Source organism: Lepisma saccharinum, chromosome 1 (genome assembly GCF_977018435.1).
Source record: "Lepisma saccharinum chromosome 1, izLepSacc3.1, whole genome shotgun sequence".
Classification (NCBI taxonomy): domain Eukaryota; kingdom Metazoa; phylum Arthropoda; class Insecta; order Zygentoma; family Lepismatidae; genus Lepisma; species Lepisma saccharinum.
In genome coordinates this window covers 82,384,723-82,401,350 of record NC_139229.1, presented here as the reverse complement: position 1 = coordinate 82,401,350, position 16,628 = coordinate 82,384,723, and the positions used below count along the sequence as shown (strand labels likewise).

The 16,628-nt window shown below is 43.3% G+C and overlaps 1 protein-coding gene across 1 annotated transcript in view; it reads right to left on the bottom strand.

Annotated features, from left to right (window-relative positions):
• Positions 1-16,628, bottom strand: part of LOC145984037 (uncharacterized) — a 105,009-nt gene that overhangs the window by 6,059 nt on the left and 82,322 nt on the right. Inside the window, exons 20-21 of the mRNA XM_083117378.1 lie at positions 16,247-16,319; positions 15,675-15,784 (exon numbers count right to left, since the gene is read on the bottom strand). Of these exons, the coding sequence (XP_082973504.1) occupies positions 15,675-15,784; positions 16,247-16,319 (183 nt within the window). The remainder of the gene's footprint in view (positions 1-15,674; positions 15,785-16,246; positions 16,320-16,628) is intronic.

The window sequence follows — 16,628 nt, the reverse complement described above, 5'->3', positions numbered from 1 at the left end:
CCATAGCCTTTTACAAGAAAAAAAAGAGAGAGGGAAGAGTTAAACAACCGACAGCTTACCCACAGCCTTTTTTGGTGTAACCTAACCTAAAGCAAGGAGCTGGCAACTTTGCTTGTGCAATCAACCCGGTTGACCGCCCTCAAGTAAAAATCAGCGTTGCCAACTCCTCACTCGAAAAAAAATCACCAAGGTTTTTGTTTTTGGGTATAACCTAACCTAAAGCAAGGAGGTGGCAACTTTGCTTGTGCAATCAACCCGGTTGACCGCCCCTCAAGTAAAAAACAGTGTTGCCAACTCCTCACTCGAAAAAAAAATCACCAAGGTTTTTTTTGGTCTAAAGTAACCTAAAGCAAGGAGCTGGCAATTTTGCTTGTGCAATCAACCCGGTTGACCGCCCTCAAGTAAAAATCAGCGTTGCCAACCTGCACATACTAACCAAGGAGAGCCGGCACTGCTGTAAAAGAGAGAGAGAGAGATGGGTGGATGGCAACGCAGTATGTGTGTGCGCGTGTGTGTGTATAATATGTAGCATTATTAACTAGAGTGTGTTGGCAATTTACTTACAACTAAAAAAAAAAAATAGAGATGCCAACGTTGGTGTAAGATGAAGAGAGAGAGAGAGAGAGAGATTTATGGCTGGCAACAGTAACGAGCGAATGCGCCATATCGTAATTTTCCAACTCCGTACATCGTGACCTTTGTAAACCTCTCTCGGGGGAACGATGTGCCACACACACGCGCGCGCGCGCGCCTGTATTGTGGCGCAAACAAACAAATAATAATTGTTGTTTTTTTTTTAGGATACCTGGCTGGCTGGCTGGCTGTCTCGTGCTATAGTGATGAAAAAGATATTGTAACTGATAACTAATGAAATTGACATTGTAACTGATCTGAACTAGTGAAATTCGTATTGTGGCATTGTAACTGATTGTGCTAGTACAAAAAATTTCTTATTTGTGCAAGAAAAGATGTTAAAAACTTGTTAAAACTGCTCTGTGACCCTCTCGCTCTTCACGTCGTAGGCGAAGGACTTCTCTGCAATCAGGATGACACTGCATAGGGTGTCCTCGGGCAAGGCATCGTGGAACTCGCAGACGATCTTGATGTTGGTACGATCGTTGACCACAACCTTCTTCCTCTTAGATGTATTGATGACGAACATCGGCCTGCGGATTTTGAATTCGCTGGGCGTGTAGTACATGTCCACGCTTCCCTCGGTTACGCGTTTGTAAGAGGTGTAAGCTTCGTAAAGTTTTAGATAATCATCTTTGGTCAAGTCGAGGTTGTAATTCTCGCGCGGGAACACTTCGTTGCGTCCATTCTTCAGATAAACATTCTTGATCTTGCAGTCGTCGAACTTGCTGGAATCTTTTTCCTGATTCTTGTCCCTCCCAGTCTGAAAGAGCACCACGACGAAATCTGGCATGTCGAACTGTATGTTGTTGAACTGCGTCGTCACGTCGAATTCCATGTGACTTCCTGCCGCCATCTTCTGCACGCACTGGTAGCCGTGAAAGTGAATTGCCACCTGCGGACTTTTCAAGATCTCCGCTTTGTACTTGAGGGCGTAGTTTGTTTCGTATTCCACCACAGGTATTCTCAATTCCATGCTTTGGATGACGCATTTCGCCGCTTCGGGTAAAGTGTTGGCTATCGGCGTGCCGTCGGCGTTCAAGTTGGTGTATCGCATCAGTGCGTCGTTGTCGTTGGCAGCTCTTCGAAACGTGACGCGCAGTCCTCCCTTCCACATGATCTCCTTGTAGTCGGAGAAGAAACCGGGCAGCAGACGCATGGGAAAGAGCACCGTGTGACTTGTCGTCGATATTTTCGTCCCTGCTTCGAATCCTCCTGCTTGATAGTATGCTGCGTCCGTTTTGGATAATTTCAACGTTCCCACTGCCGTCGACGTGATGCCTGGATAATCGATTCTGTCGATGACGGTGTTGTGTTTCCTAACCTCCACCTGTGAGAACAGGTGAGGCACGAAGTTGTCCACAAGTTTCAAATTTGCAGTGGGCGGAAAGGCTTCTCCGCTTTCCTTCTTCACCACGTCGAATTGAAGGTAGAGGTCTGCTCTGTGAGGATGAATAAACCCATCGCCTACGTCCACGTCGTATTCGATCTCCCTGTTCGCTTCGTTGAGATTGGCGAACGTGCGACGGTTGGGAGGGAAAGATTGCAATTCGTAACTTTCGATTTGCTCCATTTTCACTATGCGTGTTATTTATTATACATTGATCTCCACGATGGCAGTGGTTGTTGCACCTGCGAAATCCACCACGTCTCCTTTCTCGTTCGTCACCACCAACTCTATGTCGTCTATGCGGTTGCGACATACTGGAAAATAGATCGGCGAAGAGGGCGTGTAGATGATCGGTTCCATGAACTCGGAACTTGGTTTGAAAGTGGCTATGATTCCCGTCTGCTTGTGACTTCCTAACAATCCGTCCGAAGATTTCGTGATCATACCTTCGGCCACGTTACAGTGCACGTTCAGAGTCTCTATGGCCAAGAATTTAGGAATGTTGGTTGCCACGTGCTTGATGCCAGCTTCGAGTTTGGTGTCGTTCTCGAAACCTAAAAGTTCTCCTATGGTGCCCAGGTCCACGGTCTCCGTCGCGGATAGGATTTCCACTCTGTGCGTGACCGAATTTTGAGAAAGGTATGTGCCTTTGGGTAATTGAGCTTGCAAAGTGGAAAGATTGTATTGTCCTGGCGTGACGACAATGTGTTCGCTTCCGACGCTAATTTTGTTGTTGTGCTGCGTAACGTTAGGTATAAGGTACATGCTGTAGAATGCACGCAGAGCTATGGATTTAGGATAGACGATGTCGTCGTGCAGCGTGAGTTTCAAGATTGAAGATTCGCTCGTGAGATGGAACACGCCCATCGTGTTTAAGATTCCACAATGCTTTCTGAAAATGTTCCACCGACGGGTTATTTATTTTAGACATGTATGCGAGAACGGAAAGGCATAGGTGGCCGCAGTTAACATCGGTGAAACCCTGGATGCGTTTGTCATTGTAGTAGAGGTTGGCAACACTGAGATACTTCACCAACCCGGCAGGTGGTGTGCCACCGAACGAATCGAAAACAAATGCATTGTTATCGTCAATTTTGAGGTAGCATATCCAATGTGTACCAGGATTTTTGTAACTGTCCAGGTTGACCACGCCATACTCCTTTTTCTTCACAGCAGAGGGTAGAGAATCGGACATGAAAACACCTCTGAAGTTTTTTATTCCCAACGGTTCGATCAGAGATTCAATATCGAAGTTGGACAGGGCTTCTTCTTTTTTTTATATTTCTTCAAAGCATCGAGGTTGCTTTTTTGTTTTTTGGTTATACCTTTCCCCTTCTTCTCCATGGCCAGGTTGTGACGTTTCTGTTCTTCCAATTCCGCCTTGTTCTTCTTCGAGTCGATGACAGTTTTTGCGATGGCGGCACTTCCGCCGGCCAAACTTCCAACGGCTCCCAATGCTGCCAGGATGGCCGGGATGCTGAATATGAAACCTCCGATCTTTTGCTGTTTCCGCGAATGCTGCAATCTTTTCAATTGAGGTGTGCTGAGTAGCAATTTCATTCCGTGTCCTTTCGACAAGCAAGAACGTTTCTTCTCGCGTTGTTTCTTGGTGAGTAACCCATCGAGGGTACCTAGATTTTTTAGATTCGAATATGGTATCTGGTACACGACACCCTTGGGCTTCATGTTGATGCTCTATGTGTTATTTTCACGGTATGTTATTTATATATATATTCTGAGATTTTTTCTTGTGTAGTTTTTTACGGTATGTTATTTATATATTTTCAAGGCCTCGCAGTCGTTACACAAATTCTATTATGTGCATCGTTTTCTTGCCAAGAAGTTCCTTTGTCCCCTTGTACACGATTCGAGTTTTGTTCTCGATTAAAATAGATAGCTTCTCGTCGCATAACATGTTAGCGTATCGATCTGGTAAAAATAGGCTGTATTGTGCGTTGAGCAACAGGCGTACCTTGGGACCATACTGGGTAGAAACGATTGAACCGGAAGTTATCGTGTAAGGTTTGTCGACTTCCAATTCCTGAATTTTTACATACTCGACTGACAAATTTAGCATTTGTTTTAATGCTTGGAGGTCACTTATTTTTTCAGTCGTCATATCGAAGAAGAGAAATTTTCAGTGTGTGTGTTAGAGAAATTTAATTGTTTTTTACGATGTGTGTTATTTATATATACCGAAGATTATTTTTTTTCACGATGTGTGTTATTTATATATCAAGTTTTTTTGACACGTATATATATTATTATTTTTTAACACAGGAAGAAAGTCCGTGCTTCGGAAAACGCGATGATGTGCGTAATGATATCTTCCGTCTCCTGCATAGACTTGTACCAATCATCAGTATACCATCTTCTTCCCTGCCTTGCCTCGTGCAATTCATCTAACCTATCGTTTAATTTCTCCCCTGCAGCCGAAAGCAGAATGTTGAGATCACTGCACCTCAGGCCGCTGATCTCCCGAAGATGGTCCTTGAGAACCATTTCACAAGGGGTGCGAAATTCCGGCGTTGTTCTTGCCATGATTAGAAGTTTATTAACATCTCCGTTTACTACTTTCTTGAATATTTTAGATAGTAGCTCGGGTGGCAAATGAGTTATACGAGACATGTTGTTATTATTATTATTTTTTACTGTATGTTATTTATATACCCCACCCCAATTTTTGTTTCGTGTTCATGGCGATGGTGGTACCCAGTGCGGCGACCCGTTCACCCAGCGATGCGTCTCTGCTCACGAACCTTTCGAAAGCTGCGTGCTCTAACTTTCTGTCTGCTTCGTGACGTGCATCCAGATCCGTCTGCGTGGTGTTGTAGGCAATGTCGTGATCTTTGCATGCTGCGTCCAACGGATTCACACCCTTGTCTCCTCTCTCCAATCTTTTCTCGAGTTTGGTACCCGGTCCGCAGTACTGGTAGCCAGGTAGATGCATCTCGAAAGGTAACTTGTTGATGATGTCGTTCACGAGTCCCTTTCCTTCGGCCACGTTCCAAAATTTCGGAGGCAGCGTGTTGATGATTTTGATCAGGTAACCTATGCCCTTGTCGTCGTTCACGATGAAGTTGGAAAGTTTCGTGCTGATCATGTCCACGATGCCAACCTTCTCGTTGTAGAAATTACGGTTGCCTGCATTCTCTTCGCCGGCTATCACCAACAATCGGTCCACGAGTTTCCTAACGTCGTCCACCCAAACGAATTCTTTGGGTAACGTGTTGTAGCGTTTGACGCCGCTGCCTGTTTTGACCTGGTTCCAAATCGGTTTGATGAGATTCCTGTACTTCTCGCCGCTGCTTGATTTCACCCTATTCTGCGAGGCGTCGTTGTTCTGGTACAAGGCATCCGTCATGATCAGAATTTCCTTGTAACTTTGGTAATCTTCGTCGGTGTAATCTTTCGGCTGCTTTTTGGCGACGAGTTCCCACAGTCCCACCGTACCCGGATACCTGTTCCAACTATCCTTGTCGCCTAAATTGACTTTAATGTCGTTGCCTTCGAAGGTCACCTTCGATTTCCCAATCTTCCACACCACACCGCCGCCTTCGCTGGTTTCCATGCTGGGATACAATCCGAAAACTTCATCCTTGTCGAATTTCCCCGTGCTCAGGTAGTCTCGTGCCAAAGGCCCCAACTCGATTTTATCCGAAGACGACGACGTGCTGCCTATGGCTCGAGGTCGTGTCGGTACTTCCTTCAGTTCGACCGGTGGCGAAGGAATGCTCGAAATGGGCGTGGGTACAGCATAACTTTTAGCTGCGAGCGGTACGAGTTCATTAATCAAATTTTTATTTTGTTCCGTGACACTTTTAATTTCTTTACCTAGACCGCTGATGGCATCGATCACAGGTTGATCCTGACGTTTCTTCTCTTCGTAGAATCCGCGATTCTCGGATTTCCAACCTTTGAAGCGTTTCGCGAGGTAATCGCGAAGCTTGAGATTTTCGTCTTCAATTTTTCGTTTCGTCATGATGTTATTTATACACGTCCTTTCTCACAACGTTGCAACGTTTAGAAAGTCGTTGATTTTGTTTCTGTATTTTCCATCGTTGGGTTTTCTCGTCATGTCGATCGTCACGAATCCGAAATCGTCATCGTTCCAGCAAGTAGAGCAGCCTTCCGAAAATTGATTGTAGTTCATGTCTCCGCCTACGTAGTCATCGTACGCGTGCTTGAGGTTGGTGTGATCTTGACGAAACAAACATATAAAATTAGCGTTGTCGCGTACTAACTGTTTTGGAATTTTGGAAAACGTTTGAGCTAGGTAAAAACAATCCATTCCTTTGTGACGACCTTGCGTGAAAAAGTTGCGAATTTCATTTTGATTTTCCAGGATGGCGTCGTCGAACACAACGACTGAATTTTCACGACAATCGTCGAGTGGTTTTATTTCCGAGGCGAACGTTGCAATGTCCAGACCATCGTACAGTTTCATCAGTTGCTGGTATTTGGATTGCTCCAAACTTTTCGAGAACACGTACAGGTGCCTGTTCTTCCAATCTAACCAATTCGGTGCGAGGAGAAAATTGTCCACGAGCAGTGTCGTTTTCCCACACCCCGAAGGACCTACGATCAGACAGCGGATGCTGTCGGGAAGCAACTTGCCGTTCTTTTTCTTCGTTTGACTTTCCGGATCTGGTAGACGCTTCACCACGTTCCACGTACTCACAAGATCACTTCGTTCGCGTCGATCCAACTTTTTTCCGGAAGTCCCAGCCATTTGACAAACAGTTTGTCACCTTTCCTACGCAATACTTTCTCGATGAGGTACGTGTCGGGGTGTTTTGTTTTAGAGAGTTCCTCTTCGTAAAATCTTCCTTTCAAAATCTCGCCGCTACTATCTTTTATTATATACGTGTGTCGGTTTCCAGGTAAAACTCGAACCACGGTAAAAAGTTCCGTGCTCCAATTTTTTGTGAACCCCTTCTCGAAGGTGCGTTTGAATTTGCTGATCCTCACCCGGTCTCCAATTTTGTATTTAGCTTTTTTTGTCGTGGGAGTGTACTTTGGACAGTAAACTGTAGAAATTAAACGCTGCTCGTCAGACTTGGTAACGTCGGCTGGCTTCATGCCTATCGTTCTGTGTGCCGTGTGATTATAGGTGTCGACGAGTTCCGGCAGGATGTCGACCCATTTGTAATTTCCCCGAAGCGTGAATCGTTTCCACATGTGTGTTTTCAAGGTTCGATTGAATCTTTCCACGATGCTGGCTTTGATGTGACTGAAGCTCGAATAATGTCGAATCTTGTGTTTTTGAATAAATTTTTGGAATACGGCGTTGTAAAATTCTTTACCGTTGTCCGTTTGCAGAAACCGTGGTCGTCTGCCGCCGCTTTCGCGAAAAATTAATTTGAATGCTTCCGTGACGCACGTTCCCGTTTTCGCCTTCAAAGGTAGAGCCCATGCGAATTTCGAAAACGTGTCTATGACGGTGAGGAGGTACTTGTTGCCCTTGTTCAATTTATGTACGTTTTTCAAATTGCCGCTACTCATCTCCACGAGGTCGCTTTGCCAGAGGTCGTCGATGCCCTTGGTTACCACAGCCAAACGTTCGTAGTTACGGCGCGCAGGTTTATGCAATTCTTCGACGATGGCTTGCCTAGACATTTTTTTCTTAGAGATTACGTTTCAAGAGAAGCACAAGCGTGATGGGATTCAAAGAGGGTGGCACTTCGCTCGTGTTTTGAATGATCAGCTTATCGCCGGCACTCACGTCGAAAACGGTGAGATCTTCGTCTTCGTGTATTTCATATATGTTGCGCGTTTCGTTCCAACGTGCCAGAGGAATGTTTCCTGCTTTCTGGACACCACGATTCGATATCAAAGTCATGGTGGGAACGCTAGCTTTTCTACCGTGAGACCAGTACGAAAATTCGTTTATCTGAATCGTGCCATCGAGGAGAAACTTGTAGTATGGATGATAAGGATGCAACATGTACAGTTTGTTACCTTCGACGAACGTGGAGATTCTCTGTTGATTGGGAACGCTGTTGATTTCGATGGCTTGCAGAGAATGCAGTTTAGCGAATTTAGTATCGACGCTAACGAGGTTGCTGTGAAGCTGACCCAGTGTGTTTTGTACGGGCAGCAAATGCTCGACTATGGTATCCGTTACGGTAGAAAACGACGGTTTGATTTTCACTTCCACGTTCAACTGCTTGTAGCTTTCGTTGAGTTCTTGCAACTTGGCACCGAAAGAGGCCAGCGTCGATTCCTGCGTTGATTCCAGCACTCCAACTTGATCTCTGACGTTGACGACGATGTTCTGAAGGTTCTCGACTTGATTCAATTTCGAGCTCTTCTCGGTAAGATCGTTCACGATGCTTCGCATCTCTGTAAACTGCATGTGAAGGTCGGCGACGCTCTGCGAAGTGGGCAGCGTCGACACCAGACTACTAATTTCGTCTCGAATCTCTTCCACGTTCGCCGTTTCCGTTTCCAGTCGTTTCAGCATTCGAGATATGTTTCTTTTCAAAGCGTGCAATTCTTTGGAGGTGGGGAGATTGGCCACTTTACTCTCGAGATCGCTCAACGAGCTTTTGATGTCGTTCGAATCAGATAGTGCCGTCACCGCCGTTTTCAATTTTTCCAAATCTTCGCTCGAAGGTACGCTCGTCCGTAACGATTCCAAGTCACCCTGTATGTTGTCCAGTACGTGATGAAAATGAGCGAGATTGGATTCGACGTTCAAATTTTCTAAATATTCGATCTTCTGCTGAACCGTGCTCAACGTGTCTTGAATGCTCGTCAACGCTCTCGCTTCAGCGTGAATATTTTTAATTTCTTCGTTGATCAATTCCAAGGACGCCTGAAGCGTAGCGATGGTGGTTTGAATATGTTCGAAATCTTGATAGGCCTCCAATTGAATTTTTATGTTCGCGACGCTTTTACCGATGACCTGCAGTTCGTCCGACGATGGTAGGTTCGTCATTGTATCTTCCAAAGTCTGCAACTTGGATTTAATTTCTTCCAACGTGCTGGTGAATTCTTCTTGTAATTTAGAAACAACGACGTGCAAGCGTTCTACATCAATATCGTTCACCACGGTTTGAAGTTCGGAGAAATTCTTTTCTATTGCGGAAGTTCGTTCTTCGATTTCGAGTTTCAATTTTTCCAAATCTTCATTTTTCGATTGAAATTGTTGTAATTTGGCCAAATCATTTTGAAGCGAATCCACGTTCAACTGTATATTTTGAACGCTGTCGTAAGAAGGTACGTCGACATAATTTTTTATCAGCGTTTTCAGTTCGGAATCGATTTTCAGAATGGGGTCGAGACATTGCGTTTGGAGCGTAGCGATTTCCGACTCTAAACTTTTGTTTAAGGTTTCCTGCAAAGCGATCAAATCGGTCCTCAACTTCTTAACACGAACGTCCAACATGAGAATCTCTTCTGCGTGATCTACACGCTTGGTGTTGCCGAAAATGTCGTTAGGCATTTTTGGTTAACGGTTATTTATAATAGGATAGACGATTCGTAATTCTACAAAAAGAGGAATAAGTTTGTCGTAATCTCCGAGGAGTTCCACGTACAGGTAATCTCCTGCGGACACATCGTACGTAATGTTAGAAAGCATCTTGTCGTGCTTGATTCGAAAAATGTTCTTGCCTTTAGAAATTTTGATTTCGCCTGCGTTTTCCGGATTCACGGTGATTTGAAGTTTCCCGTCGATCGGAATTTCGTAAAAATGTAAATTGTTATTAAAAACATAAAACATCTTGCCCACATCATCATCCAATTTCGTCCAAATACTATTAAGATGAACAATCAGTAGACCATTGAGTTTAGTTAACATGGAAGGTAGATCTGTCGTCGTGCGGTGTACAGCCTCCATGTTGGTTTGTTTTCGAAAACCAAAGAGATTCATGCTGGTTATTTAAGAAAAAAAATTGAGAACATATCTAATATAAACAGCACCACAAATAGTAACTTCATCTATGGTAGATCATTTATGGTTTTGGGGTCTAATATAAATAACACCACAAATAGTAACTTCATCCATGGTAGATTATTTATGCTTGGGGGTCTAATATAAATAATTACTACAAATAGTAACTTCATCTATGGTAGATCATTTATGGGTTTCGGGGTCTAATATAAATAACACCACAAAAAAAAAATGTGTGCAATTTAGTAACTTCATTTTTTTTCTTAGCAAAAGAATGGAGAAGAAGGAAGCGAAACGTGCGTGCAACCAATGTGGGATATATATATCTATTTCTAACTTGAGAAGACATCGGAAGGATGTGCATGGCGAAGGATCAAGTAAGAGAGAGCTCGATGTTGACGATCAAGTGCCACGAAAAAAGCAGAAAAGTGCCGGCGAAAGTATTCGTAATATTTTAACCGAGGAGACTTTCCGATCTGAAGAAACAACTGATCTAAACAACTTTTTTCGCTCGGTCAAAAACAAGTTAATTTCATCTATCACCGAAGCTTTGTTGCAATGCTCGTTGAAAATCCACCTCATCGTTTCCGTCATGTATGAAAACGTAAAAAAAGAGCGAGAAACTTTCCATCATTACACTGGTGTAAAGAGCCTCCACGCCGCCGACGTCGATGAGGTGGATGCCATTTGCAACCAGATGTTTGACGCTTTGTTGAACAAGCACGAGACTTTCGAACAACGTGGATCGGGTTGGACACTTTGCGGTTTGCCTCACACTTTAACTTTGAAGGTGGCACGATATAACCCGATGGGAGCATCCAGCTACATCGATTTGCCTCGGGAAATAGCCGCTAAGAAAGCCATCATCAACATTCAAAATGAAGATAACAGATGCTTTTTGTGGTGCATCATTGCCGATCATCACCCAGCCAATAATAACAAACATCGTTTATACCACTACAACAAGCCAGAATATCTCTCAGAATTTGAAAAACCTATGGCTGGTATTAATTACCCCGTAAATCTACGAGACATTAGTAAATTTGAGACACAGTACAAGACAGATAAAAACGAAAGTATAGCAGTACACATCTTCGGATTAGACAAAAACAACACCATCTACGTTCTCAGACATAGCAGCATTAAAAGTAATCGTGTCATCAGATTACTTCTGATCGAAAATGATGATAATTATCATTATTGTCTAATTCAGAATCTTCCAAAATTAACAAGAAGTCAAATTACCACACATCAACATAAAATTCAAGTATGCGACAGATGCTTGAGTATATTCTACGGTCAAGGGAAAAAAAATGCCGATGAAGAACTCCGAGATCATCATGAAATGTGTAGTAAACATCCGGCTACGGCTATCAAAATGCCTTCTCGAGACATGACATTTTCCAACTACAAGGCATTACTCTGGCATCCCGTGGTGATATGCGCCGACTTTGAAAGTTTCCAACTTCCACTCGCCACATGCGAACCGAATCCCAGCATATCGAGCACCACCGAAATTCTACATCACGAAGCCTGCGCTTTTGGATTGATAGTCAACAACACAGACAATCTTATTTTACATCGTGGCAATGATGCTCCACAAATATTCGTTCAAACCTTGAAACGGATGGCCATACAATTCGCTCCTCTACTAAGAAAAGACAAAGCAATAGAGCCTCTTACCCAGGAAGAGAAGGAAGCATACGACCTTGCCTCTCAGTGTGGTGTGTGCGAAAGTAACTTCACCCTCGAAAATATCAAAGTTCGCCACCATAACCATCACACGGGAAAATATGTGGCCGCCCTGTGTAACAACTGTAATCTACAAATCAAGAAACCAAATTTTATTCCAGTATTCATTCACAATTTGGAGGGCTACGACGCCAAAATCTTCATAAAGGAGATGGGATGCGACGCTCAACCCATTAGCGTCATAGCTCGCACCAATGAGAAATTCATTTCATTCAGCAAGAAGGTGGACGTTGGAAATGGCAATCACGTAGAAATTCGCTTCTTGGACTCCTACAACTTTCTGTCTTCCAGTTTGGCGACACTCGCGTCTCAACTCACCGACGATGATTTGATCGCCACCAGGAAATGTTTCGAGGACCAACATTTACCACTGTTGAGACGCAAGGGTGTTTACCCGTACGAATACATGACGGATGCTTCCAAATTCTCAGATACATCGTTACCACCGAGAGAAGTATTCTACAGTCGTCTTAGCGACACCTGTTGCAGCGAAGAGGACTACCGTCATGCTCAGCTCGTGTGGTCTACATTCTCTTGTCAAACCATGGGTGACTATCACGATCTGTATCTGAAGCTGGATGTTACGCTATTGAGCGATCGTTTTCATCTCCATCGCTCGAGAGGAATGGCAGCATATGGTTTGGACCCCGCTTTCAGCTACACCACACCGGGTTATTCTTGGCAGGCGATGTTAAAATCCACGAAGGTGAAGATAGAACTCATCAAGGACGTCAATCAACTTTTGTTTGTCGAAGAGGCAAAACGTGGTGGAATCGTCCAGTGTCCCCTTCGATACGTCAAAGCCAACAATCCATATGTTGCCGATTTCGATGCGGGGAAACCGACAAACTTCTTGGCATACTGGGACATGAACAACCTGTATGGTTATGCCATGTCCGAGCCTCTGCCCATCGGGGAATACGAATGGATGAGCGAGCAGGAACTTCAAGATTGTTTGGAATGGAGCGAAGATCATGAAAATGGATGTTTCCTGAAAGTAGATTTGGAATATCCTGCATCGCTTCATCGAGAACACCATGGATTTGCGATGGCACCTGTGATGGAAACGGCTCGGGAGAAGAAGCTGATGCTCACCTTCAAGAGCAAGGAGAATTATGTGGTGCATTATCGTCTCCTACAATTCTACCTCCAGCATGGATTGGTTTTGAAGCGCGTGCACTCGGGGTTGAAGTTTAGACAGACCAGGTGGCTAGCACCCTATATCGACGGCAACACTCAACGTCGAGCATCAGCTTCTTCTTCCGCAGACAAAGACCTATACAAATTAATGAACAACAGCATCTACGGCAAGAGCATGGAAGATGCGAGGAAAAGAAGAAATATCAACTTGGTCTCCGACCCGAAGAAAATAAACAAGCTCGTCGCTCAGCCCACGTACAAGAACTTCACGATACTGAGCGACACGTTGGTATTGATCGAACGTGCTCTCAGAAACATAACATTCGACAAACCAATCGCCGCGGGAGTCGCAATCCTCGAGTTGTCGAAGCTGGCCATGTACAAGTTTCACTACGACATCATGAAACCACGCTATGGAGAGGCGATCGAGGTGGCGTACACCGACACAGACAGCTTCGTGTACAACATCCACACCGACGATCTATACGAAGATCTGAAAAACATGAGCCAGCATTTCGACTTCTCTAACTATCCGAAAGATCACACTCTCTTCGACGACAGTCAAAAAATGACAATCGGGAAGATGAAGGATGAAGTCAACGGCCGCATCATCACAGAGTTTGCTGGTCTTCGAGCGAAAATGTACGCCATCAAAATTCAGGATGAGAGCGAAATAAAGAAGGCAAAGGGGGTGGGGCGTTCAAGCACAAAAAAACTGACCGTAGAAGATTACAAGTCGTGCTTGTTCGACAAAAAAATCAAACGCATGACCGAACATCGCATCACGAGCACCATCGACCAGTTGCATACATCCGCGATCAACAAAGTGGGGCTTGATCCCCACGACACCAAATTGAGGTTGCTGGACTGCAACATCCATACCCGAGAATGGGGATGGCATGACGAGGAAGAAACCTGCTCGCACCATTAGACTTTCGCATCAAAAAAGTACGTATTATTTCTTGTACCACTTTTTTTTTTAAAAAAAACAATTATTCACACTTATTTTTGCATTCACATTTTTTTTATATTTTTCTATTATTTTTTTTTAAAAAAAAACAATCATTCACACTAATTTTTGCATTCACACTTTTTTTATATTTTTCTATCATATTATGTACACTATTTTGAGGATATTTTTTTTTTATTTCTTTCAGATGCTGCACCCCCTACGGAAACTTTTTCAGTTCTTACACATTCCATTCTTAACCAAAAATTTTTCTTCTCTTCAATCATAAAACACACACATTACACACGGAGGTCCTCTGTAGGGAGTCATGGGGGGGTTTAAAAAAAAACACGTGAAACTCTACAGAGGCACGACTTTGTTAGCCGTGGCCATTAGAACTGCGTTGGGCACCACGCACCCTCGCGAGGTTATAGGGGCCAGGTATCCTAAAAAAAAACAACAATTATTATTTGTTTGTTTGCGCCACAATACAGGCGCGCGCGCGCGCGTGTGTGTGGCACATCGTTCCCCCGAGAGAGGTTTACAAAGGTCACGATGTACGGAGTTGGAAAATTACGATATGGCGCATTCGCTCGTTACTGTTGCCAGCCATAAATCTCTCTCTCTCTCTCTCTCTTCATCTTACACCAACGTTGGCATCTCTATTTTTTTTTTTTTAGTTGTAAGTAAATTGCCAACACACTCTAGTTAATAATGCTACATATTATACACACACACGCGCACACACATACTGCGTTGCCATCCACCCATCTCTCTCTCTCTCTTTTACAGCAGTGCCGGCTCTCCTTGGTTAGTATGTGCAGGTTGGCAACGCTGATTTTTACTTGAGGGCGGTCAACCGGGTTGATTGCACAAGCAAAATTGCCAGCTCCTTGCTTTAGGTTACTTTAGACCAAAAAAAACCTTGGTGATTTTTTTTTCGAGTGAGGAGTTGGCAACACTGTTTTTTACTTGAGGGGCGGTCAACCGGGTTGATTGCACAAGCAAAGTTGCCACCTCCTTGCTTTAGGTTAGGTTATACCCAAAAACAAAAACCTTGGTGATTTTTTTTCGAGTGAGGAGTTGGCAACGCTGATTTTTACTTGAGGGCGGTCAACCGGGTTGATTGCACAAGCAAAGTTGCCAGCTCCTTGCTTTAGGTTAGGTTACACCAAAAAAGGCTGTGGGTAAGCTGTCGGTTGTTTAACTCTTCCCTCTCTCTTTTTTTTCTTGTAAAAGGCTATGGCAAAAGTACCAGTGGGTTGGCAACCTTGCTTTATGCACTGTAACGCAAGCCTCAAGCAAAATTGCCACCTCCTTGCTTTAGGTTACTTTAGACCAAAAACAAAAACCTTGGTGATTTTTTCGAGTGAGGAGTTGGCAACACTGCAAGAAAATACCTCAAGCAAGATTGCCACCTCCTTGCTTTAGGTTAGCTTATACCCAAAAACAAAAACCTTGCTGATTTTTTCGAGTGAGGAGCTGGCAACACTGCGCGCGAAAAAAAGGGGGAGGGGAGAGAGGGGAGGGACCGTTCTAGGATCGCCTGTTTCACCTACTTACATATGTCAGTGGACGATATGAAAGTGACGTAATCAGTATACAACAATCAATACCAAAAATCAGATTTTCTGGATGTCAAAGTTCAACGTAGTAATATCACTTTCAATTAAATTACAAAATCTGTGTTATGCTTTTCATAATCTGTATGTTTAGTAGTGATACACCAATTCACGAACATTGACGCTAGTAATGCATGTAACATCAATATTGTTGCACTTCCTCATCTTCCAAAGTCAACCGGACACGACATTCCTAATTCCTGTCTTCAAATGTGCAGATCAGGTTTTCAATCGTTTTACGAAGCGGTCATCTTTGAATTCCCAAGCAATTTCCAATTGAGCACGTACCTCGAACATGAACGTGTCCACTTCTTCTCTGATGTCCTGGTCAGTGATTCGTTCGTCACCCTCCGACACTTCCAGGAGCAGATCTAGGAACGCCTGTTTCTTCTTCAGCCCTGACAAATCGAATCAAATTATTTGGTAATAGTTACCAAGTCTCAACGAAGTTTCAAAACACATTGACTTGCATATTGACAAAAGAAACTTCAAGCTAATATATCTTATTGGCTTATTTACAATAAGTTTTGATCATGTGCGAACCTTTTTTATACAAATTATATTTCATGTAATTTATCACTTGTTATGCTTTCGTGTACACATTTACTCTAGAAAGGAGGAAGGAGTGTCAAAGAATAGGAACGATAGGTTACATTGTGTTTAATGCTTCGTTTGTGCGAATGTGCGAATGTGTCTAAACTGACAGACACTATACATTTTTGTGTCCAAATAGGCGGTGCCTCCAGGCTAAACATAAATCATATTAGTGTCAGATCTCTCGTGTTGGATCGTAAATATTATAGGTTAAGAATTTTAAATGAATTATGATAAGTTTTACACCAACGAACAAGTGAACATACCTAATAAATCGTCGTTTTCTTCTTCTGGTTTTTGTTTCGTGTTTCTTCTTTCTTCTCTTCTTTCTTGGATTACCTGTAAGAAATGAAACCATTCAATTATGCCTTTCTTTATGCAACATTGGCATGAATTCAAAAGATTTTAATGTTGAGTATAAGGAAGACAATATGAACTAGCTTTATGCTCAATCACAGGCCATCTTTTTTATAAAACATATTTCGTTATTCACATCGTCATTATAATAATTGGAAACCATCCATTTCTGGTGCTTTTAACTATAATTATTTTAACACTACGTTTCGAGGGAGTTTCTTGTCTTAGATGAACAAATTATTTTTTGCCGATGGTGGGGATCGAACTTACGACGGATCTGTGATTTTACTA